Genomic DNA, 24,499 nt, shown 5'->3' on the forward strand with positions numbered 1-24,499 from the left:
GAGGCAGAAATGAGTTATGACAAGTCCCGTGGTTCAGCGGCTCTGTCAAGTGGAGCTGCGATGCGTCAACCCGGTGAATCACCAGCACCGAGGAGGAGAGTAAGGAAAGAAGAAGAGACGGGATGGGAAGGAGGGGAGGAAAGGGAGAAAACGGGCAAAAGAGGAGGTACAAAAAAGGCTCCGCCGTCAGTCAGTCTGTCATACAGACCACACACACCAAGTCAGCGGACCGTCAGTGTAAAGCTCCATCCTGACGCTTCCCTAATAATATCTTTAATATAATCAGCTGCTCGGAGGACTGGATCGACACCACCTGTGGCTCCCCTCTCATCTTCCTCGGAGCTGAGCAGATTTAATTGAGTCGGCACGTGCTGAAAAGTTTTTTAAAAAGAGCGACTCAGTTCAGAGGAGGAGGCAGAAATCATTATCGGTTTATTTCTGCTCCTGTGGGTGAACTTCTCAGAGCGCTGAACGGAATAAAAGGATTTGGAGAAAATGAGAAGGTCGTGCGAAGGTAAGACCACGAATCTAAAACTTTTTAGACAGTTTGAAAAAAAAAAATTATGGGCTGGTCCTTCTGTCAAATTATCACCCCAAGACAAATATATAGACAACAAATATTTTCTGTCTTCTTTAATAATAATAAATAAAGTTGTGGGGAAAGTATAGCGACAGGGCTACAGAATATTTTAGTGCTTGTCTTTTTATTTCCATAAGAAGCCTGTCAACCTGTCTTATACTTTAATTTTGCATAATTTATTTATTGCAGATAAAACCAAAGAATCCACTTATGAAATTATGGAATTATTTTTGTAATTCTGTCTTTTTTAAAAATATGTTTTATGACATACAAAATTAGTTATAAGGTGGCTGTTGATATCTATACATTATAAAATGAGTGGTTTTTGGTGGCCCGTCAAAATATTAGACAGAAATGAATACAAAAATAAGAATGGAGCAAATAAACTGAAGAAAACTTTGCTTTTCGAGTAAATTTTTAGTTTTTCCTGCTGTAGGCGTAAGAAGAAATAACGAGAGGAGGAGAGTGCAAAGAAGAGACTGACTGAAAAATGTGTGTGTGAGAGAGTGTGTGTGAGAGATAGAGGGAGAAAGAGATAGATACAGACAGAAAAAGAAACAGAGAGAGAGAGAGAGAGAGAAAGATGGGGGAGTATTATTCACAAAACATCTTCGAGGGGTTGATGGGGTCACAGGCGGCTACAGCCCCTGTCTAGTTATATGTCACTGATATGAGAAAGTACATGATTCGCGTTAGTCAGGGTGTGAGGGCGTGAGAGACACACTCACATACATGCACTCACACACACTTTCCTCCCCTGGGACGACTGGTGCGGCTGCTTCTCCTTGTCTGTGAAAGAAAGGCAGACACTATACTGAAGGATGAGCGATGAAATGATGTGCTGAACCAAAGATCACCAGCTTCCGCTCGCTCTCCCGTCTTTCTTCCCCCCCCCCTTGCCCCTGCCCCTGCCATCCTCCCTCGCTCTCCCCTCCGCGTCTAGGTGGTCACTTCATGTGAAGCGGGGCGGCCATCAGCAAATTTTGTGTAACTGTAGAAGGTCAATAAATAGAGAGCTGAGTGCAGAAAGTGCTGCCCCCTCTGATACTCGGGGCAAATAAATACATAGAGAGAGCTCAGCTGTTGAAGAACACGCTGCTGCTGCACACACACACACACAGAGAGCAGTTCTCTCCTCCAGGTAGATGCAGATGCACAGATATAAGATTAATTAACTTTAAATACACGCAACACTTCCTCTCTTTCTGGTGCTGCTTCACACACTGTAACACACTGTAACACACACAAAGAGAGAGAGAGAAAGAGAGACAAAGCCTGCTATTGCTGCGAGGCTTGAATTAGTGTCGGTGTGTTTCAGATAAAAGCGTTAGTGTGTGTTGGCCCAGAGAGCTCCAGCACACCGGCCAACAGGAGGAAACAAAGGAGACAGAGAGACAGAGAGCAGGGGATGTGGAGAGGATAAAGTGAACCTTTCACATCTTTTGATTCGCTCAGGCCATCCTCGATTCTTCATGGTATATATATGGGGATGTCAAGAGGATGTGTGCGGAGGGAGGGGAGGGGGAGCGGTGGGGAAGAGAGAGGTAGAGACAGATAAAAGTAAATAGAGAAAGAGAGAGGAACTGGCGGTAGAGGGGTTAATGCAGTGCAGATTGACAGAAGTTAGCAGCACCCAGAGGGGAAGAGAGAGCAGAGAGAAGGGGGGGACTGATATAAAATGAGTCGGTCACGCTTTGAACAGTTACACATGCTGTTTACATTTTTCCCAAATTAACATGGCCCCTCGCTTCAGAAAACTCTCCCTCACCGGCTCTCTCTCTCTCTCTCTTTCTCTCTCTTTCTCTCTCTCTTTCTCTCTGCCCTCCACCAACTCCTTTTCCTCTTCCTCCACCTCCTCCTCCTCCTCCTCTTCTATCCCTCCGTCTCTGTCTCTATCGTTCACTCTCAGAACAAGGTCTGCCATTAAAATGTCACAAACGTAATTTTAATAATGTGCAATCACTACTTTAATGCTGCAGCTGGTTCTTTTAAGTTTTTATATACTGTCTGGTGGCCTAAGTGACTCCGTGGCAATCCGCTGTGCTGTTTCAAATATGCAGTTTACGTTCATAAAAAGCTTCAATTGCAGCAACTGAAACTGTAAAATAAACACAGTGGAGTATAAAGTACAATGTTGGCTCCAGAAGTCCAGAGCTCTCCATAAAGACGCGCATATTGGCGAAATTGGTTTGGTCGTCCGTGAATGAATCATACGGCTCACAGCAGACAAAACACAGATTAAACCTTTTTTATTTCACATTTGTAGCTCTGAAGAGCAGGTGGCCACGATAATATTTAATATTCGAATACAGTCATTCAGTTAATATGCAAAAACAGGAAGTGAAAAGAAGGCAGGCCAGTATATTAAATTAAACATTTAACAATTTAGAAGGACTTGCACGTAAAACAATACCTCGTGCCAGTTATTTCCATTATCATCATCTTCTCAGTTGGCTTCTTAGAAGTTAAAATCATTTGTTGATCAAAGGTCAAAAACTCACAATATTATCTGTCTGCCCTCAAACAAGTGAATGAAAGGCCGTGGATCATAAGAATCTGACAAGCTGAACTCAAAGAATATTTAGCATTTTCTTTGTTGTTAGGTTAATTATTGCTGATCAGCTGATCATTTCAGCTCCATACCCATACGCACCTCAGAGTTTTAAATTACTCCTGCCTCCTCTCAAGGCAAAGAAGAACAGCAAATTTGAAATTCGGCAGCAGATTTTCTCTAAAAGTTATTTGCCTAAGCGAAAGTCAAGAGCTCGGGATGGGAAAGAGCCGGGCCGAGGGTAAGCGTGGGGGTTTAGAGGTAAATTAAAAACCGAAGGTCTGAAAAAGGGGAAGGAGGGAATGAAAGATTTTGTCGGAGGGAACAAGTGGAGCCAATTAGTGAAAGGAAGAGAGGGGAAAAGGTAATTAGGGATGGAAAGGAAGGAGGCTTTAAAATGCAAGTTTGATGTTTCAGGGAGATTTAGTGCCGGAGTGGGACAGATGAAGCGACAAAGAAATTGAAACCAAACATGGTGATAAAGCGTGGAGCGACTGGAATCCACAGATTTAAAAAAAATAAAAGGATAGACTGGCTTATAAGGTGAAGAGGGAGACAGACAATGGGACGAGAAGGGGAACCAAAGCAGAGGATGTTGAGTTTACGACTGGTGAGAAACGGTCGCACGGAGAGTTTCCGGGCATAAACATGATTTTTATTGGATTTCTTTTTTTTAATGTGTGCTTTCTTTTGCCTTTGTTTTTGGGTCATTGATGTTGTTTGGCAGCCCCAGTGTGTGTCCAGCGCCAAGAGGATCAATTTGAAATTCAGTATGAACCAACTGCTGAGGAAACAAATCTCAAGAGAGAAGAGATGGGAAGAAGAGTGTGTTTTTGTGTTTGTGTTTCATGTGTGTGCTTGACTACAAAATAGTTTGTTTATACGCCTGTACATACGTGAACCTACACTCCACTGCTCACTCCAGATGCATATGTGTGCATGTGTTTGTGTGTGTGTGTTGAGTTAGTGAAGGAATGCACACTTGATTGAGTACAGACTGCGCATAAATCTGGTTTTCAACTGTACACAGGCACACACCACTGACCCTGACCCCCAGACTGTCAACCTCCCCCCACTTCACCCCACATTGTGTGCGTCTCTGTCCACTTCGCCTCTCTCCCTCACATCAGACTGTTTGTGCATGTCTTTGCCGCCGGCATCCACCGCCGTGTTTACGCTCAGTGCCATGACAGAAGATAAAAATTGCCACCAGGTACAGTGCAGCTGAACAATTAAAAAGCTATGCAGGAAGCAAACATCTCGTCAGAGTTTGGCTCTGATGGGCCTTTTCTGTCAGCAGAGCCACAAAGAGCCCGCAGCTCTGCTATGTTAGCTCGATGACAACAAATATGCAAGAGGATGGGTGCACATTGTGAGAAAAGCATGTGCAACTTGAAGTAGCTCAACGCGATGAATGGCGAACATTATCGAGTTTCTTGGCTGCAGTCTGTGGATGCAATAAAATATATCGGTTCACTGAGTGGTGCCGTATTGGTGCAGGTCTTTTTTTAATGCAGGCCGTATCAGTCACTCGAATCAGACTAAAGGATACGATTAAAACACCTGAAAAAGCAAGAAAGAGGACCTTTACATCAGCAGCACTTGTGTGTGCTCACTAATTTGAGTCATAATGTTTTTCTTATTTAGCTGGTATCTAGGTTTGCAAAGTCTGCTGAGTCCAGATTATAATCAAATGTCTTTCATCGAGTCTGCAGATGTGAAAGCACATTTAAAAAATGAGTCAGATTGAATCAGATTCACAGGTCAATAAATATAGTATTTATGGGACAATATATAAATGTTATAGGCTAACAAACTGAATGTCGGAGGTCAGGATTTAAATCTGTCACTCACAATAAGGCACATGATGTCCTATCCAGGCACTGAGCAGAAACCGAACTGTACAGACTGAGAGGGTGTAACGGGGCCCATGGGGTTTGGGTTCAGTAAAACATCACTCTTGCTCATTTGAGGATAAATCTCGCCAAAGTCTCTTAGTCTAAGCATAAAAGTATGACGTGGCACATGACAACGCATTTTAGGCATTGTAATCAATGTTTTAGAAGGAATGATAAACCTAATCAATTAGACCTAGCCCTTAACATCTTCTTTTATGCTTCCTCTCTGTTTAAGACCTCTTTCAAGTGGTTAGAGCGGTGGAGGGCAACCTTTTTTGGCACTGGAGCAAGTTTTCCCTGGACCAGACTGGAAAGATTTACTCGCACATGGTTTTCCCACAATACCAAATTCTGTTTAAGCTGCTTGTTTAAAACCTCAAATGGTGGTGCATGTTGGGAAAGATGAAATACTAGTCCTCTTGGATGGGAGCAGTACAGAGCTCCCGCGCACACTAGGTCACCGGTTTACCAAAACACCGTCTGGAGTGTAAATTGACAGATGAGTTACAGGCGTTTTGTTTTTTCTTTGCCCCTGAACGCGGCCTTGTGCCCCAAAATTCAACTCTGAACCCTGACCCCGTGGCAGTGTTTAATCTTGACCTATTTGGAGCTGAGATGCTCTGAACCTCATGTTCAGCTCTGTTTTGCAGATGGCAGCCAGACTCCAGAGTGCCAGATCTGAATTTACACCAGCGAGCAAACCGAAGATAAAAATATGATCTGTTGTGAATAAAGGAGCTCCCCTGTGTGTGCATACGTGTAACTCTAATGGGTAGTTGTGTGTGTGGAGTAAAACACACACGCACAAGTGCACAGAGGCAGGTCATGGTCGTTGTAGGGAACCCCTGTGTTGCTGTAATGCAATCCTCCCACGGAGAATGTTCTGGTTTCAACCCTGCCCTGCGGAGTGTGCTTCCACTGCCAGGTATACAAACGCAGCCCCAAGCCTGCGGGGCTTGCCTTGAAGTCACTCTATATGCCGACTGTAGTGTAGTTACTCAATCTAATATTATATAACAACAACATGGCTCTCGGTTCGAGTTATCTCGTACAAAAGAGTGGTTGTTTTTTAGCCACAGCAGAGGCTGCTTCTAGACATGTCAGTGCTCAATCAAAACAACAAGAGCCTTTCACGTCTGGCAATCATCTCCAAGCATGTGGCTGCAGACAAAAGGAAACGATTTGGAACAGTTTGGATTGAATTTTGCCAAGAAGATTTTTCTTTCTCCATCCCAGGCTGTTTTTTTTTTCAAGTACCTGTTTACTCCTTTTGAACGTGTCCCTTTCCGCACGGTGTGTGTCCTTTTCCTCGGGGCTGTTTACGCCGAGAGTCACTGATGTCGTGTTGATTTCAGGGTGTTTTGATGCTAATGGAGGATGTTCAGTGGAAGGAACCGGCGGCTTGATGAGCTCCAAATGTTCAGCCGTTGCTGAAAGATACACATTGCCCCTGACAGGTGATGAGGCTTTAGCGGTTGGGGAGAACGGAGGAGGCCTGTCTGACAGGGGTTGTGCCGGTTGACTGATTTCAAGGTGTGTGGGGGCATGTGGGAGTTGCTCAACCACAGTGATTTGGAAAATAGTCTCAGAGGGCGCTTTGATGTAGTCGGCAGTTCAGCATCAACAGGTAGTGGATGAGTTACCAGCTATGAAAGATGCACTTTTTTTCTTCTTTTTAATTAAACAGAGAGGGAGCTGCTTGCTCCGTTTGTCACTTCTTTGACAAGCATTCCTAATCCTGTTTTAATTTGAAACAGTTTCCCAAACAGTCCTTCATCTGTCACTGCAATTAACTGCTACTATGACATGGTTGCAATTTGTAACGTAATCAGACCGATTTCCTTTATTTGTCAATGTGTTCTGCCGATTTAATTTCTTTCTGATTCCCTCGCGTGCTTGGGTGAAGGCAGAACATTTCTTAACCAGATATTGTCTTCCGAGGCAAATTTTTTCACTTTCTGCAATTATTACAAAGTCTACCCGCGCTTTACGGAGGTTTCGAGTGTGGTGTACATAATATCACTGAGTTTCTACCCAACCCTGTTTGGGAGTGCATACCGACGAACGTAAGAGGTTGCGTCAGACGGTGAAGGTGTTGACGATTTTAGGTCAGAGTTAATGTTTTGCAAGGTGTTGAGGCTTTTCCCTTAAAGTCTCTTATTCGTCCTGTGGGGCCCATCGTGAAAGATGAAAGACCGAGGGAAAGAAAAGGGCAGCAGGAGAGCTAATCAGGGTTAATTGTCTGCTGTTATTTTGACCCAAGGCAGACGAGGGATAAGAGTGCCGCGAGGGGAAAATGTGGAAGGGGAAAGGTATGACGAGAAAGAAAGGAACGCTTGAGTTCGGTGTGACTAATTTGAGAGGAGAAAGGCCCGAGGTGTGTCTGAGGAAGACTGGCTCAGCTGAAGAGAGAAAGCCGGCGGGGTCACACACGTTACGCAGGGCATATTTCACACCTGCTGAACAGCAGCATGTTTTGCCTACAATTACAAGCATGAATCACAGTCTGACTGTCAGGAGGATGAGAGTCTGGACAGGGGAGATGGAAAGCGAAGACGGAGAGCAGAAAAGCGCGTTGAGAGAGCAAAGCGAAGGGAGAAAGTGCGAAAGTGAAAGCGTCCGGAGAGAGAAACCGCGGGACAAAGAGGAGTGGACGTACATGAAGTTCCGTAATGTTGAAAACCACCTTTCAGCGCCAATTTTCTCTGTTTGAAACCAGAGACAGGGGTACTAAAAGGCTTTCGGCGTTACAGCCCCTACACACACACACCAGCACACACCAGCACACACTCAAAATCACTGTGTACGCTCGCAGCAATACGACTTTAATCCACATATATAATTACGGCTACAGACATTCTCACAAACACTCACACAGCAACATCGAACACCTACACAAACACTCCTCAAAACCTAAACAAGATCTCCACAGCAAACATGCAACTGATACAAACACATTAATGTTTGTGATCGTAAAGAAAGCCACATGTCTTTGTTTTTGGGGGTTATCAGTCAGGAATGAACATGTGTCTGTGTGTGTGTGTGTGTGTGTGTTTAAGCGGCCGTATGCCTGACAGACCGGTGCATTGAACATAGGAGCCATTTGTCTGACTGTCTGAAGCTATTAAGCGAGGTTTTATTTGAAGCCAGAGTAAACCTCCGACAGCCAGAAACCTCTAAAATTAGATTGGAAACGGAAAAAGCTTTATTGGCAGTGTCAGATGACTCTGACCTGGCAATATGTAAACAGACGAGGCCATCGCCATAGAGACAAAGAAATAAACCAGAATATTGTAAAAATTCGTATAAACAGTGAGATGGTGCAGCGACTGCAGCAAAGCTCGGAGGTGATTTTTGTCTGTTGAGCTCTCATCATTGATTTAATCAAAACGCTCAGCATCCAAGTTAAATAATCACAAAGCGTCTGAGAAAATAATGGCCGAAATAAATTTCGCCTCGCTGTTATTCTTACAAATACCTCTGCTGTGTGTGTTAATTAACACTTGGACACGCAACACGCGAATGTCATTAAATAAACATCTCACCGTGTCCGTCTGAGTTTTAATCACCGTCTTTCCTTCTTCAATTTCTCCACAGTCTGTCAACATCAGCTCGTCCTGCTATTGGCTGCTGCCATGGCGATGGCTGCGGCAGACCCTTCCCACAACCTGGCCAGCGAGAGGAGTTCGATAGAAAGTACATATGAGCTGACCAAATACCTGGAGTATCAGCTCAAGGAAATCAAAGACGTATATGTGAGTATTACTGTGTACTATCTGGAGTTTAGATTTTTTTTGTTTTTTGAATGTACTGTATATGTAAACCATGCACAAAAAAAATCATTAAAAAAAAGTAATAATTCACACAATTAAAACATTTACAAAGGTACCTATTGTAGTGGTTACAGTCTGAAAGGGATCACTTATAACATAAAACAGGTACAAACAGTAGTGACGAAGATCACGGTATTTTCCTCAGGAGGAGGAGGAGGCCAAAACAGAGCTGAAAAGAGAAAGGATGTTGCTCTCATAGGTTGCCCTAAAATGTCCCAAAAGTATCTTAATGTAGGTTGAAAATTTTAATTCATCATTTTGGGAAATATTCTTGTTTGTTGACATGAAGAGAAGCTACAATTAGGAAATGGTTAGCTTAGCATGATAACTGGAAAAAGCTATGTGCAGGTCACTAATGCCTCAGCAGGGACGTGAGATTTTGTGTGTGTGTCCTTGACCCTAGATCCTTGTGTGTTTATGTGCATACTTGGACCTTGGAGAAGGTGCATATTAGGATAATGCTATGGTGATTTTTACGGTTTTGATATTATCATTTGCTCACATGGTGATTTGATTATAACTTGAATTCTACGATGGTACAATGCTGCCTAACCACAACAGCTGGGCAATGTCATTTTTTAGTATATAGGCTTTAAAATGTGCAGTATTAAGAAAAGTGTTTGGTTAAAAAAAAATTAAAAAAAGATGATGATGTCAAGGAATAATATTTGTTCTTCCAGTTTATCTGTTAAGGTACAATGCTGCATTGAAGCAACACACTTTTTATGAATAAGTATGATTAAAAACAATGAACATCTTTGCTGATATTCATATGGTGTCCAGTTTTAAGCAGGAACGATCATAACATGTTCATTGTATTGGCCATCGGCTTGTGTGTACTCTTTATCACTGAGATTTGGCAGCGTAGCAGCAGAACTCTGTCGGGAGCAGTAAATTCAGACGAGGCAGCTTTTGTTCAAAGCCTCCTGCAAGCCCAATTATTTTGAAACCACTTTGGAAGAGAAAACAAAGGCAAACAGTAAAACCATTATCAGTCATTACAGTTTTGAGGTTGATTTCCTTGTTCAGCCTGAATCTAGTGTGTTTGTATTTGCTTTCTTCAGCAGTGAGGGCTTATTTAGACACAGGAGAACTTGCCTTTAGTTTAACGTTCACATTTAGATAATCTGCTTACATTGTATTTACAACTTGTATGATCGTCTGTTTGCTTTTGTTTTGACGTGAAGCTATTCAAAGTGTTATAATGAAAGACCGACAAACTATAAAACGATTTATAATAAACAAGATCAGTCCATTCAACCCTCTCTTCTTTTCTTCTAATTTTTCCCAGCTGACCTATCTCGGCCCTCCGTTCAACGAAAAAGACTTCTCCCCTCCGCGGCCCAACAGCACGGCTCTGACGCTGCCGAGTGCTGCCACCCGACTGGAGCTGTGGCACGGCCTGGAGAACCAAGCCCGGCTCGCCCAGAACCAGAAAGCCTACTCTGTCCTGCTGGCAGCCGTCAGGGAGCTGGCCCGATCAACCCTCTGCCCCTCCCTCAAGACGTCTCTGCTGCACTTCTGCACAGGTCTGGACGGACTGTTGGGGTCGATATCTGCGCTGATGACCACCCTCGGTTACGCACTTCCTCCTCAGTCTGCAAACATGGGAAGTAATGGCGGCGAGCTGCAGTACATGCCGAGAGGGGCGGGAGGCAACAGACCGGCTCCGCTCATGAGCCAGAGCTTGTATCGATCCAGAGCTGGAACAAGGACAGAGTCCGGGCAGCGTAGCAGCCAAAGAAGAAGCGGGACGAAGGTGATCAGGGGAGAGAGGGAGGATGGTGTCGGTGCGGACCTGATGGAAAAAAGGAGAGGGAAAGAAGGGAGGAGGGCAGAGGCGACTGGAGCTGGAGGAAGAAGTGGTGGACAGAGGGAGAAGGGAAAAGGAGAAAGAGGAAGAAGAGAGAAGAGAGAAGAGCCGGAGAGCTGGAAATGGGCTGGAAAAGAGACAATAGTGACTGATGATTTAGATGAGCTGGTGCAAAACGGAGGGGAGGAGAGATGGGGGAGGAGGAGGTTGTTGAGTATCAGCGAGGATGGCGAGGACACAGAGGGGCAGCCTGAACCCGGAGTCCAGGTGTCGTACCTGGGCGAGGGCGGCTCCAGCTCCTTTCAACAACAAACTAACAACAAAAATCAGTACAGCTACAACCTGAACTCACATCACGCGGACTCACTCAGAGAGGAAGACGGATTTATTGTTGAGAGAAGGTTAATGGTGGAGGAGGCGCAGCAAACAGACACAGACGCTACCTCCTCTTCCTCCTCTGTCCATCATCAGCAGCATCGGCCTCCTCGCTCCCTCCTCTCTCCCACCCTCCCGCCTCCTCTGTCCACCCTCTCCCTCCTTTACCAGTTTGGTACAGGTGAAGAGCGCACCCTCCTCCCCCAGACCGTCCCCCTGTCTTTACGAAGGGGCACCTCCCTTCTCTCGCCTCCCTTGAGCCCCCTCTTCTCCTCCTCCCCCTCCTCGTCTTCGCTCCTGTCCGTGCGGCCGACGATGAACGATTTCGCCAGGAAGGTGGAGGGGTTCTGGATACTCCGGGAGCTGCAGAGCTGGCTGTGGCGATCGGCGAAGGACTTCAACCGCCTCAAGAAGCGACTCAGAGGCTGAGACTCGCAGCCTCGCACAGGACACTGAGACATACACACAGACACACACAAAAGTGCAGTATATATCGGAAGTCTATTATTTGCACAATGGCATCAAACAGACAGAAGCACATGAACACATTCACGCTTAACACATTCATTCATACCGTACTGGAATAAGTGAATGAAGGACTATTTGGCAGGTCACCAGAAGTGCTAATGGAATATAAGACACACAAAGCCAACACATTACCAGCACTGTCACCCGGCTAATGCACATAGCAGCTCATTGAGCGAGACACACTAAGACTGGGCTGAGTTACCGGACTTCACGGCTCATAGATCAACAGAAATACCACTGTAGGTGGTTAGACACACACACACACACACACACACACACACACACACACACACACTGACAGACGAGGGCAGACTGAGTGACAGGCAGCGAGACAGACAGTGCAGCCATTCAGCGAGAACTGATTCAGCGGCCCCAGATGTGTGAATCAGCAAACATTCATTTTCTCTAAAGGACGGAGGAAAAATTTCTGAATGGGCGAAAGACAAAAGCGGAGGAAAAATGGCCGGAGGGATGATGAGGGCACAGAGGAGGAGAGGAAGCTGAGTCAGGGGGTGAGCAGTGGAAGTAACCAGCAGAGGGGCACTGCTGAGTAATCAGAACTAAGTGACCAGTTACAGTAACCCTACAACGGCGCTACACACACTGTCCCGTCAGACGGCCGAACACACACACGCGGTTATTGTTGTATTTTATGACTTAACCTACCAGTCACTTCTATCCTGCTTGTACCACTTGTTACTAATTCCACTCTGCAGCAAGAAACATTTAACACGACATTCAACTTGCATTTCCGCTAAAAATGAGCTGTTCTTGTGTTTAAAGAAATGGTTCAGCATTGAGAGGTGCACGACTATCACATTTGTGCAGTAAATTTGAAGACTGGGCCAGCAGCTGGTTAGCTTGGCATGAAAACTGGAATCAGGTAAAGGTGATAAAAATACCAGCACCTCTAAAAGCTCACCTTTTGACCTTTTGATATCTAATTTGTTTAAATGTTTAAATATGACAAAACCTGTAAAAACAATAAGTTGTAGTCCAGCTCCAAACCTCTCGTAAAATGTTGAACTGTTACTTTAACATTCGTGGTGGACAAACACACATTCGCTAGGAAATTATACGATCAGCTGTATAGCATGCTGCTGGTAGATTTCTTTTTACCTTTGGAGAATACCAGGTTAGGTGTTTCCTCCTGCTCTCAAACTTCTATTATACTTGTGCATTAAGGCCATATGGTATAACCAGAGCAGATGTATGGTGATCGGTAAAAGTGTCAATATCCCCAGGGTGTCAAATATTGCTGTAAAGTCAAAGCCGCTGTCGTCTCAGAGTGACATACCCGGTGATATAAAGGATTTATCCCCCTCACAGCCATATCAGTTTAGTTTAAAGCAGCAAAACAACTTGGATCGTGGGTTTGGGTTTAAATTGTCTAGTTTAATATTGAAAGTGGTCTGATTAGGCGGTCTCATGACATCTAATGTTGGGTGGGTTAACACTGGAGTCAACTGTAAACCCTGAACATCACAACGCCAAAGGGAACCTCGTGCTTATCTCTGTGACGCCAGCTGCTTTGACAAAACAGCAGAATTTGACGCCCTGGGAATGAGAGCGACCTCTAATATTTCAACTACAAGGTCTATCTCGGCTATGGAGATACCACTTAGGGGGCCTCAAGAATTTGCTTTTGTTTTCTGCTGCAAATTTCTGATGAAGAGACTGAACAACAGAAATTGTTTTTTTTTAATTATTATTATTTTTTTAGTTTTATTTTCAAGAAAACGCTTACTAATCATATTTTCAGTGCCAAAATGTTGAAATATTCCTTTAAGTAACTAAACACAAAATTCAGACTTACAAAGATTCCCCCCTTGGAAAACTAACAGATTTCTTTTCAGACTAAATCTATTGTCATGTGTTTGCAATGTATCTTAGATGATATGGCTAAAGGTTATAGATCATATCTATACTATTTATTGAACAAGATGTCTATTTATTTTCCTCCAGTGTGAAAATACTGTATTGTAACTCAAGAGAGAATAAATACTTGCTTTTGTACAGAGCGTGGTGTTATTGGTCATTTGGGAATCCGCTGAGAGGAGAGAATAAAGAAATGCATATGGGATTTTTGTTTGCAATGGTTTTAGTTTTATAGGGATGGTTTCGGGTGATTGGCACAAGGGGAGAGGAGTTTGGGGTCAGGGCGTTTCCTGAGAAACAAAGGCCGGCTCACATTCATAGCAAAAAAAAAAAAAAAAAAAAAATGGAGCGAGAGAGGCGGGGTATGAGAGAGTTTTTATTTGTCTGTCCTGCTGAAAATTTACGATCTTTCCTTTCATCTCCGTCTTCCCACCTCCTACTTTCCTTTCTCGACGCATTATCTCACGAAGCTCCTCTTCCCCCCAAAACACCACCCTGACCTGTGACAGTGGGGGATTTACATGAGCACAAACGGGCGCAGGTACAAACACACCCCTCATAATCCCACCAACGGTCTCTTGTTGTGTCTGTGCATCGATGCCGATGGTTGCCTGTCTCTGTCACCGCCTCTGCCCCTTATCGCCTTTTTTTTTTTTTTGCACGTCCCCTATCTTCTGCAGCCTTTGGTCGCTTCCTCACCTGTAATCTTTTTTTTCCCCTTTCTTTCTTGTTTGGCTTTATTGCTCTCGACAAGGATTTTATCCCACGTTCTCTGCAGCTCTCTGGCTGCCTCTCCTCGCCTCAGGCCAGCTATTAAAGGATCAATGAGAATCTCCCTTCCATCACCTCCGAGGTACACACCTGCACACAACCGCACGCTCCCGCCCTGAAACGCACACACAGTCCTAAACACACAAATGTGGACAAATGTGCAGGAAAACAAGAGCACACATGAGCCTGAAAGCAGAACAGGAAGTGACTTATATGGGAGGTGGGTGGCTACATCATCACACACACTCATGACTCTCACTAAGTGCTGGAGAGGGTTAATGGTGACAGAGGCATTACACATACAGTATGTACACACACGCAACTACACGGGGGCTGTGTGTTTTCACATTCGGTAAGCAGTGACTGAGGGGCCGCCAGTAGTCAACAAAGGCAGCTTTGTACGGACTTTATGTGTGTGCGTTTATCTGTGTGTGCATATTGTTTGCCCCTGTGTGGGCTTGCAAGCGCAGCACGTGTGCGAATCATTATCGCTATGTGTCAGAACTTCGTTGGAATGAGGCCTGTCATGCATAGCTATCTAGCAGCCATCACTCACTGTTGTCTCCCTCTCTCTGCCTGCCTCTCTCTGTCAGCGAAGCAGAGACAAATTGCTGTAACTAATACGTAACAGGATAGCTGAGCCCTGTTAGAATGACTCAGCTGGCAAGTGCTTCGATAAGAGCAGATACTGAGTGACAAGGCATCGACATTATTGGCTTGTTTGGTCTATCAGGCAGCTGCTGACGGAGAGGCCCTCGGCTGCTCAGACAGGCCTGTCTGTCTGATTGACAGGCTGTGATCTAATACAGAAGAGCAGTTGCGTTGGAGGCCATCTAGTCGATGAACATTTATTTGCTCTTGGAGAGCTCTTCTCGTACTTTTTTTTCTCCCTCTGCCTCTTTACGCGCCAGCTTTGGGTCTTAAAGGAAAACACCAAGCTTTTCCTCTTCCTTTTGCCTTCGTCAGATGGGAAATGGTTGGGACGGGAATGAGATTCTTCAGGTTAAATCATTCATTTAATGATGAACTGCGATATAGAAAAATTAGCCTTTACCAAAACGCCTTAACATATAAAATTGCTAACAGAGCACAGCTATTACTGTAAGAACAAGCCAACTCCATTACAATCAACTAAATTTAACCTATATTTCAGATTAACTTAGTTTCTCATTGATTTCAATATTCATCTTGTCAAAGTAAGATGGCTGAAGCCAAACAAAGCAGAGTCATGATCTCTTGTCCAGTCAAATCCACTTCCTGGTACATGATTTTTTTTTTTTTGATTTTTGGTACATTTCCTTTCATTAAACACTCCTCAGTTCCACCATATACTTTACGATTGTGTTACAAAAGATGAAATATTTATTAATACAATAACTTTTCCAAAATCCTGTGAGCATTTCAAATACTTGGATTTCCTGATCATCAACTGGTGCCTTCAATCGTGAAATATTTCCCATCAGCCCCATGAGTTGTAGCAGAAGGCTGAATCTCCACTAACCTACTCAGTCCTTCTTTTGACATGTCTGGATCCATTTTTGAAGAACGCAGCCTCTGCGCTGCATTGTTTCCTTTCCATGTTGAAATCTGAATTATTGATGCTCTTATTCACTCCGCTGAATGTTTTTTTTGCCCCCCCCTCATTATTTATCTTTGGGGGATATTCTGTTATTTTTATGTTGGAAAAAGATTTGATTAAAAAAAAAATGAAAAGATAACTTCTCCCTGCACAGATCTGCAGTACATCCGTATTTGTTGGATTAATAGAATATAATGAATTATAGGATGCAGAGAAGAGTTGACTGGAGTGAATGCAACTCCTGCAACACTTTAGTGCACAGGTTCAAGTAATCATGTGATGAAGTTGCCACATGATGCATTCATAGTAGATTACTAGCGTTAGAAAATACAGTACTTGTAGCTATTTCCTTCAAAACACTTCTGAAGTAATAATATATAAGTCACTAGTCCGTGCCGTCAACATTCAACAGGATTTCTATGTCACATGTTGATTTCGGTGTGTGCGATCGCATCATTTAAGCTGACAGGCAGACAGAAAATCTGGTGTACTCCTTTAAGATACACAGATGCGTTAATCGAGCTCTTCTCGGACCTCCTCTTCCTCCCTGTCTGTCTGTCGTTCTCCAGTTTGCTCTCAATGACTTTTTTTTTTTGTTTCCCAATCTTCTTTCCATATGTCCGTCCGCCTTCCTTCACCCTCTCCGTGTGCCATCCTCTCTAACTGCGCGGGCGGCCATTTTGTGTCATTTCGAGGCACTCTTGCCTCGTTTTCACCCCACGTGTCCCCTCGTCTCTGCCACAATCGAACCCTTTCACGCTTCCCCTCAAATTCCCTCGGCCACCCCCGCGCTCCCTCCATCTTTTTCCATCTGTCTATCTCCCTCTCTCTCGTCTCTCCCTCCCTCTCTGTTCTGCTCACCTGCAGCACATAAAAATTCCTCTTTTCTTTCTCCAGAGGATAGTTCAGTCACTCAGGGATTTACTGCATTCCTCTATGCTTTCTCTCCCCCTTTGTCTCCATATCTGTCTCCCCTTGTTTCCTTCCATTTTGGCAGCACTACACACCGGTTGATTCAGCCTATCTTGCCCTCTGTCTTTGTAACACGTTTATATCCCTCTTTAAGTCCCTCTGTGTTTTCTTTCTCCATCCTTTCCTGTCTTTATAATAGCACTTACTAATCCTGTACCTGTTGTTTCCACGTCCCCACCCTGAATTTTCTTTTTCTCTGTAGCACCCACTCTACCTGCTCCACCTGGCCTCTCCCTCCTGCTGGGTTTCTGCCATGAGCTGGAACATCCCGCCTCCACTTACTTAGCTGGAGGGCGCAGGGTTGGGCTGCAGCTTCTCACCGCCGTTTTTTGGGTTGGTGGGGGTGGAGGCGGAGGGGGGCTCTCCAGGGCCCGGGGCCTGGGATGAGGCTGATTTATGAGTTAATCAATCGGTCGTCCGTGTGAGTGAGCAAAACCGCAGAGGTGTGCGAGCGCTTTCATGTCACTGTCTGTGCTTGTTGACTTACTCCCGCAGGAAAACACCGAGAGCTGTCACTCCCCGTGTTGTTCAGCTGCTCGACATGTTTTCAAAAGCAATTAGGGAGAATTGGGGCTGGGTGTTCATTCATCTGATGGTTGAATGGGTAGTACGTGTGGATGTCGGCGTAAGGCTGAGTGGGTGTCTTACAGAAGTCTTACCGGGAAAAACATTGACGTCACACACGGTAGATTTAGGCAAATCCTTGTTCTGTGGTCAGAATATCAACATGACTACAAGTTAAAGATTTTGTACGATCAGCTTTAACTGATGACAGACAAATGGAATTTGATTTTACTGACTCATGTTTACATCTCCACTCAGCTACAGTGTGTTTGAATGCAAATAAAATTAACAATATGTATCCTCTCATTTGCATATTTTTACATGGCTTAGGTTTGGAGAGAAATGATTCATCCAACTTTATTCACTCCGCCCTTTGCTCTACTTTTTTAAGTTCTTAGGAGATGACGTTTGACTATTTCACCTGATAGATGATGGAAGCTGTTGTAAAGGAGTGGTAACGAGAGTCAACACCACTCCTTTACATCATCTTTCACGCTTGGCAAGTTGCGTACAATTAGCTCATGTGCCGACAGTTTCTGTCCGTCGAGCTGATAACAAGAACTTCCTGACGCGAGTACCAAGAAATGACCCGTTATTTATTCAAACTGATTATTGATTCTCAGCGGGATTACAAGTTCCAGCAGCTATTTTACATAAAAGAGTCATTTGATGCTACACTACTGGAAACATGAGGAGGAAGAGTGTGGCAATAAAAGGCGAGGCAACTTAACAGATGAGGGGGAGGCGAGGAAATCCATTCAATGACCGTCCCAAAGACAGGAAGTTATCTCAAGGACCCAATGTAAGATGGTCAATGTATAAAATTAACAATGCAAACGCCTCACCAATGCACCTTCAGAAACAGGGCTATTTGATTAAGGGTTTTCTAATATACTGGACAATGGTGGACTTTTGGAAAGCACAGTCATTGGCATTTACACTGATCTTTAACCTTTGTCTCAAACGTAAGTTCAGATACCAGTTGTTCAGTTCAGACAAATAAGAGTGTTCTTGGTCTCAATAGAGAAGAAATACACAAGGCTTCTGTCTTTTAGTCTTCTTCCGTCTTCTTGTCTGGGATTGTATTCTTTCTATGTATGTGAAAAGAGAAAACAAGCCAGAGCGAATGACCGAGAGAAAGCAGGACCAGATGACAAACAGATGACAGAGGAGACATGATGGCATCTAACAAGTCTGATAACCGACGTTAATCCTGGCAAAAGCACAAACGAACAAATGCAAAACAGCAGGGGCGGGTGGAGGGGTTGGCGAAACGCAGCGAGGTAAACACAGGCATCCGAGCACCTCGGCACCTTTGTTCCCACAGACAAGCTATCCTGAGGTGATCCAAGCAACTTTACACTGGCGCTTCCCACTGCGCATTTGTTTTGCTCATTTTATGACATATGTCATATTCCTCCCCATCCCTCGTAAAATTTCACCTATGATTAATGGCTGCAGTTGGAGTGTTTGAGCAAAAAGATTTTTTCTCTCTTTTCTGTTCCCCGAGGCTTCGAGTGGGAGTCAATGAGGCGTTTTACATGTTGCCATGTCGCGGTCTACGTTACATGTTTGACGTGTCACGGTTTGTTAGAGACTAAAACGCCTGTTTTGGACCAGCTGTCCACCCACACAGGGAGGACTTAGAGTGCTCTCTCTCAAGCTCTTTCTTTCTCTATCTCTCTCGCCAACACACACACACACACATGCACACATCTATCCCGTGACCTGAAAATGAGAGAATGGTGCGAAAGGTAAATAGAAAGCTTTTAAACTGTCTGCGGGACACACAAAGACAGGAGATTATGGAAGAACTACAGACTCCCTCACATGTACACACAGTCGCACACTTGTTTTTGTCACTTAGGAAGAGACATTACATTCACGCTCCGGAGACCTATCCTAATCCTAACAACTACATGCCATAGCCTCGCCTCAACCTTGAAAATAACTGCAGGGATTTTCTATAAATTGCATGAAAGGTCATAAATTTAGCCTTTTAATAACCATTTCTCTGTTTCATATAGCTCTAATGGCCAAAAGCATTAAAAACATATCAACAGTGCTGCATTGGTTAACCTTCATTACTCATTAGAGCAAATGTGCATCAAGTCATAGCTAAAAATTGTCCCTAATGAATTTATTATTCGGACTGTTTTGAGCAAAAAATATCGGATTCAACATGAGCAACCACCAGGCTTTCAACTCGGATATGTCAAATCCGTTTGAGAGATTGACTAATTGATTGCTGGTTTTGGTCTTTGTCTTGTAGACAAGTGTGAGCTTAATTTAAATTTATTTTAGCCTATAATCTGAACCCTGTCACTGAGTGGATTACCTTGCCTGGATTTCTAACCAGATTTAACATGATTCAACACCACAACAGTGTTTTGTCTCCACATGACTCACGCACGTCTTAAACACACAGACACAACACATATTTCCTCGGACACACAGTCTCCTCTTTTGCTTTTCCTAGATTCTCACAACCCCTTGACCACCTTTTCTTCTCCCACCGTGCACCGTTTCGAAAGACAGAACCAAATATTTTCTTGTTCCAGGCCTGGAAAGTACACAGGGCATATCTTTTTACGGTCTCAAAAACCCCACGGTAATACAATGCAGTTTCTTCATTCCGTCACGCTGTCTGAGTTTTCTTTAATTTCTTTGCGGTCCTTCACCGTTGGAGTACATTAGGACGAGACTGGACCAAAACAAACTAAAGCAAGACATGTTTGTGTCTGCCTGGAAGCTCAGACAATGATGAGCAACAAAGAAAAGTTTAGGGAAAGAGAAGGAGCTCTGAATGAATGAACGGCTTTGCTCCCATCACTGCAGATATCCAGAGACTCTCTAATTCTCTCCATGACTGCAGTTTGAATCCAAAAAGTGTTTTACTTTTTGATTGTAAAAAAAATATATAATAAAAATCTTACAGCTGCCATGCAACCCTGCCATGCAAGTATTTACTGCTTGAAGCAAGAACATTCAAAGGACTCCAGAAAAAGTTGTTTTGATCAGTTCATGCTTTCAAGTTCGGTTTGCTTGGTAGATGGAACAAAGATCAGATGCGCTGGTGAGTTTCGCCCTGGGATCCTTTAGCTCTGTGTGACAGTCAAAGTTAATTCCTCTGCAAAATAACGAGTGACTGGAATTAGATTTTGCGCAACGTGGCACGGCTTGATTGACATATTCGAGAATCAAATCAAAGTCCTGACAGCTGGGACTGATTTCCCACAACTGTTGTGGTTTAGGGACACAGAGATGAACGAACGAGAACGCGAAATACAGAAAAAACACAGTAAAACAGAGAAAGGGTTTTAAATAAGTTTAAAGTAAGACTGGGATTTCATTTTTTCCTTTTACGTCACATGACATTATTATTTGAGGCTTGGGTGCTATTTGTTTTCTATTAAACTGACTTTTGGGATTCTTGACTGGGAAGGGTGACTGAAAGTAGGAAACTGAACTTTACCACATTGATGCTCAGATGAAGATGTTTTACAGTTACAGACAAGCTGGCAGGAAAGTCATTTTCATATGGTGGCTATTTTCTCATTAGTCCAACATAAGTTTGTTTGTGTTGAAGCTTCAAGACAGCCTTGGTTGATTTTTTCTGGCTGCTTGGGGGCAGCACAACACATTATCATGAGCTTGAAGTCACATTTTTTTTTTTTGTCCCAGTGACAAGTCCCATCACTGAGAAATTACCAGACTGTTGTAGCCACTTAGTACTAACAGTGTCTGTAAAGCTGAGCAGTGAAATTCAGAGGTGTCCTTTTTAAGTAACCACCTGTCACATCACATTGTCATCATTGTGCCATCAGGCAAATGTAGAGCAACGCGGTTCAGTTTGGCTTAAAGAAACTCGGTTGTCGACCTACGTTCCAACCCTCACTTCCTCACTAAGAGAAAGGCTCAGGAGCTCGGACATCCAGAGGAAGCTCGGAGTAGAGCCGCCAGCATCTGGGGAGGATGCTTCCAGGATGGCGCACGTTTACCGGACATGGCCAGCTGGGTTGAGACCCACCATTCCCTGGAGGGATTATTATACATCTTGACTGGCATGGAAACACATTGGGATACCTCAGGAGGAACTAGAAGTCACTAGAGACAGGGACCACTGCAACCCAACTTCGGAGAAGTGGATGAAAATAGATGGAAAGGATGGAAACTAGGTGGTGGAATGTGCTGGTTGACCGTGTTTATGTGTACCCACTTAGAATAAAACTCCTCTTGTAATCATTATTCAAAGTGTTATATTTCTGGCAGATTCAATGCACTCCAGAAGACAGAGCCACTGAGGCATCTACATGCATATACTCTATGTTACTGAATCTTTTAATTTAGCATCCATGAAACCTGTTACGTTGGAATCTCTAATAAATATGTTCATACTCGTGTTGAAGAAATAGTGTCTATGCAAGTGTAGCCACGATTTGCCAACCATGTTGATCCTTGTATTAAATAGCCACTGGAGCAGGACAGTCAGCCTGCAGTCATAGCCTCTTTCTGCATTAGATTCCCTTCCTGATCTCTCTCCAGTCACTCAGCGTACTTTGCATGTCTCTGCACGGTACGAATGGAGATAACAACACACAATATTCAGATCCTGCCTCTCCTCAAATGCCCCTATGGTGCTGCAAAAAGTGACAACAGTACTTCCAAAGCGAGGGGCTGTTGGATAGGTGTAAAGGTCTTTACTTGACTTGCGAGCTTGTCGAATAAAGAATGAAAAAGACAGCCTGAAGAATCCGCAGTTCCTTACTCTGACACATTCAGCTTCACCGGAGGTCAAAGTTTAAACTTGACTCAATCACTGCTGATTTTGAACCCAGTCATGAGGTTGCAACCTGCTTTAATTTTGCCTTGCCCTCTCCTCCAAACTCCTTCAAAGACCAAACATTCCTGCAGAGTAACTGAACATTTGGACTGTTAATTTTTTCCCTCTGCAAATTTTAAAAAGGACGAGCGAAGAAAATCGAGAATCCATCTGGGGCTGTTGGGATTGTAAATATGGAAGCGCGATGGTGAGAAGGGGATTCAGGGTTAAACTGTAAAATCAAGAGCCTGAAGACATCCATCCATGAAGATATATTTTTCTAACCTACGCGAGACCCATCCTCACATCTCCCTCTGTTAAGCTCTTGGTGGAGTTTCATTAAAGTATGCTTTTAAGTTAATGCATGATCTTATCACGCATCTCCACTCGGCTCGGCTCTCTCTCTCGCTTCATTTGTTATCACTTCTAATCTTCTTCTTCCTTCCACTGTGTCCCACAGCCTCTCTCAATCCACCCACCCCAACACACACACGCACACACCACACACACACACACCTTTCGTCTCTCCCTTCGTTGTTCTCCGTCTGATTTACTCAGCCTGCTTCAAGGCACTCATTATCTACTTGAGGTGATGGTGTTCCTTAAAAGGCAGAAATAGAAGAAGGGCAAGAGGAGAGGGTAATACTTGAGGCCTGAGACACTAAGACCTCCACAATTTCCCTCTCATCCTTCAATCCATCTTTTGTTTTGCCTTTCACTCCCATCCCTCCATCCAGAGTTAGTGTTACACCAGTAGGCCTGTCTCTTTCTCTACTCGCCTTCTTCATGTTTTCTTTCCCTGGCTCATCCATCATGTGCTGTCGCCGGCGGTTGTAACGCTGTTGTATAATTATCTCATATTTATGCGAATATGCTTGTCCTGTAGTGCTGTTGGTTTTATGCACACTCAGGGTTGCTCTGACTCCATGTTTCCAAAGAGCTTCATGTCATAATTCAAGCCAGAGGGAGACGTATGATTGGCCCAACGGTGCGGCGGGACGTCTTTGATTTCACACCGAACTCAGTGGTTGCTGTCATTTCAAGACAGCAGGAGCTCCTATACAAAATAAATTGAATGTGCTAATGACTTTTAGGCACCTACTTGCCTCACAGGGTACAAATGCACCATAGGCAATTTGCAGGATTCCTTTTATGGCTGCTCTTTTCTTACTGTGCAAACATACAGTTTCAATTTGAGGAGCCACAGTGGGAGTCTAACCCTTAACCACAGCACGGCTAGTGCCATGCTCTGCCCATTGAACTTCAGAGCGGGAGCGTGCAGAGAAGCAGCAGGGAGGGTAATCACAACCTACACACAATGCCCCTAAGGTCTAGATGCCCCTCGAAAGTATAACTCAGGCCACGTTCAGCCTGGACTCCATTTTCACATCTTCTTTCAATTCTGACCAAAGATGTATTAGTTATAAAAAAAAAATAATATCTCCTCGCATGGAGGTTATGTCTTTCTTGCCAGCATGCTGGGATTCTCACTGCAAAAAAAAAAAAAAAAAAAAAAAAAAACTCACGGGACTTCCTTCATCTCCAATGATGGACGGTGCAAGAAGTGTTTAAAGTCAGTGAAAGAAATATCAGTGTAATCTATCATATCTGCAAGGCAATGGCAATAGCACTAAAGAAACTACAATGTAGCTATTGTGCACTTTTTTTCAAAAGACAATAAAACAATTTATGGACTTATCTGTGGAAACGGTTTCTAATCTTCAGGCATCGTATGAGTAACACACCGGATCATGTTGCGTGCTATCAATGCTCATACTGTGGTGGGCCTAATCTTAATAAAATGCCTCGTATCCTTAACCCTAACCTGCGTGTCATTTATTTACGACTTGTGAAATGATACGGTGAAGAAACTGCATATTTTGGGCAGAGGTTTAGTAGCTGGTGCACATCACACTCTAGCTCTGTGCAAACACTGATTTGAGATAGGCTCAGGGAAGGATCAAATTTCATTTGAGAAGTGGAAACTAATAAATTAAGCTAACTAGCTTCCATTTTCCCACTGGAAACATCGTTAGCCTGATTCTTGCTTTCAGGGCCAAGTAGTCTTGTAAACTCTCTGTATGGAAACCTGTGATTTAAATAATGAGTAAGAAGCAAGATACAAACAGACTGTGTTAACATTTAATGTAGGTATAACTGCAGCGAATGAGGGTTCAAAACCTTTTAGAAAGGGATTCTTCTTTTTGTTTTGCCCCCTCATCTGCTCACAACTGATTAACTGCCTGTATGGTTTTGATATTTTGAGCCACCTTCCCAATTAAAATCCATACCAACACTGTACAAAGATTCATGTTTGGTACAGAGCCCCAGTGTA

General features: G+C 43.8%; 1 protein-coding gene across 1 annotated transcript; it reads left to right on the forward strand.

Annotated features, from left to right (window-relative positions):
- The first annotated feature begins 160 nt into the window (after nt 1–160).
- On the forward strand, nt 161–13,599 carry clcf1 (cardiotrophin-like cytokine factor 1). The gene is made up of 3 exons (XM_084549181.1): nt 161–514; nt 8,627–8,784; nt 10,154–13,599. The coding sequence occupies exons 1-3, from the start codon at nt 496–498 to the stop codon at nt 11,477–11,479; spliced, it is 1,503 nt and encodes a 500-aa protein (XP_084405307.1). The 5' UTR covers nt 161–495; the 3' UTR covers nt 11,480–13,599.
- Nucleotides 13,600–24,499: the final 10,900 nt, after the last annotated feature.

This window comes from Chelon labrosus (genome assembly GCF_963514085.1).
Source record: "Chelon labrosus genome assembly, chromosome: 8".
In the NCBI taxonomy this organism is placed as follows: Eukaryota; Metazoa; Chordata; class Actinopteri; order Mugiliformes; family Mugilidae; genus Chelon; species Chelon labrosus.

What these genes read in the sequence shown, in the direction of transcription:
- clcf1 (XM_084549181.1), top strand. An exon ending in AGGAAATCAAAGACGTATAT is followed by an intron (nt 8,785 to 10,153) that starts GTGAGTATTACT and finishes AATTTTTCCCAG; the next exon opens with CTGACCTATCTCGGCCCTCC.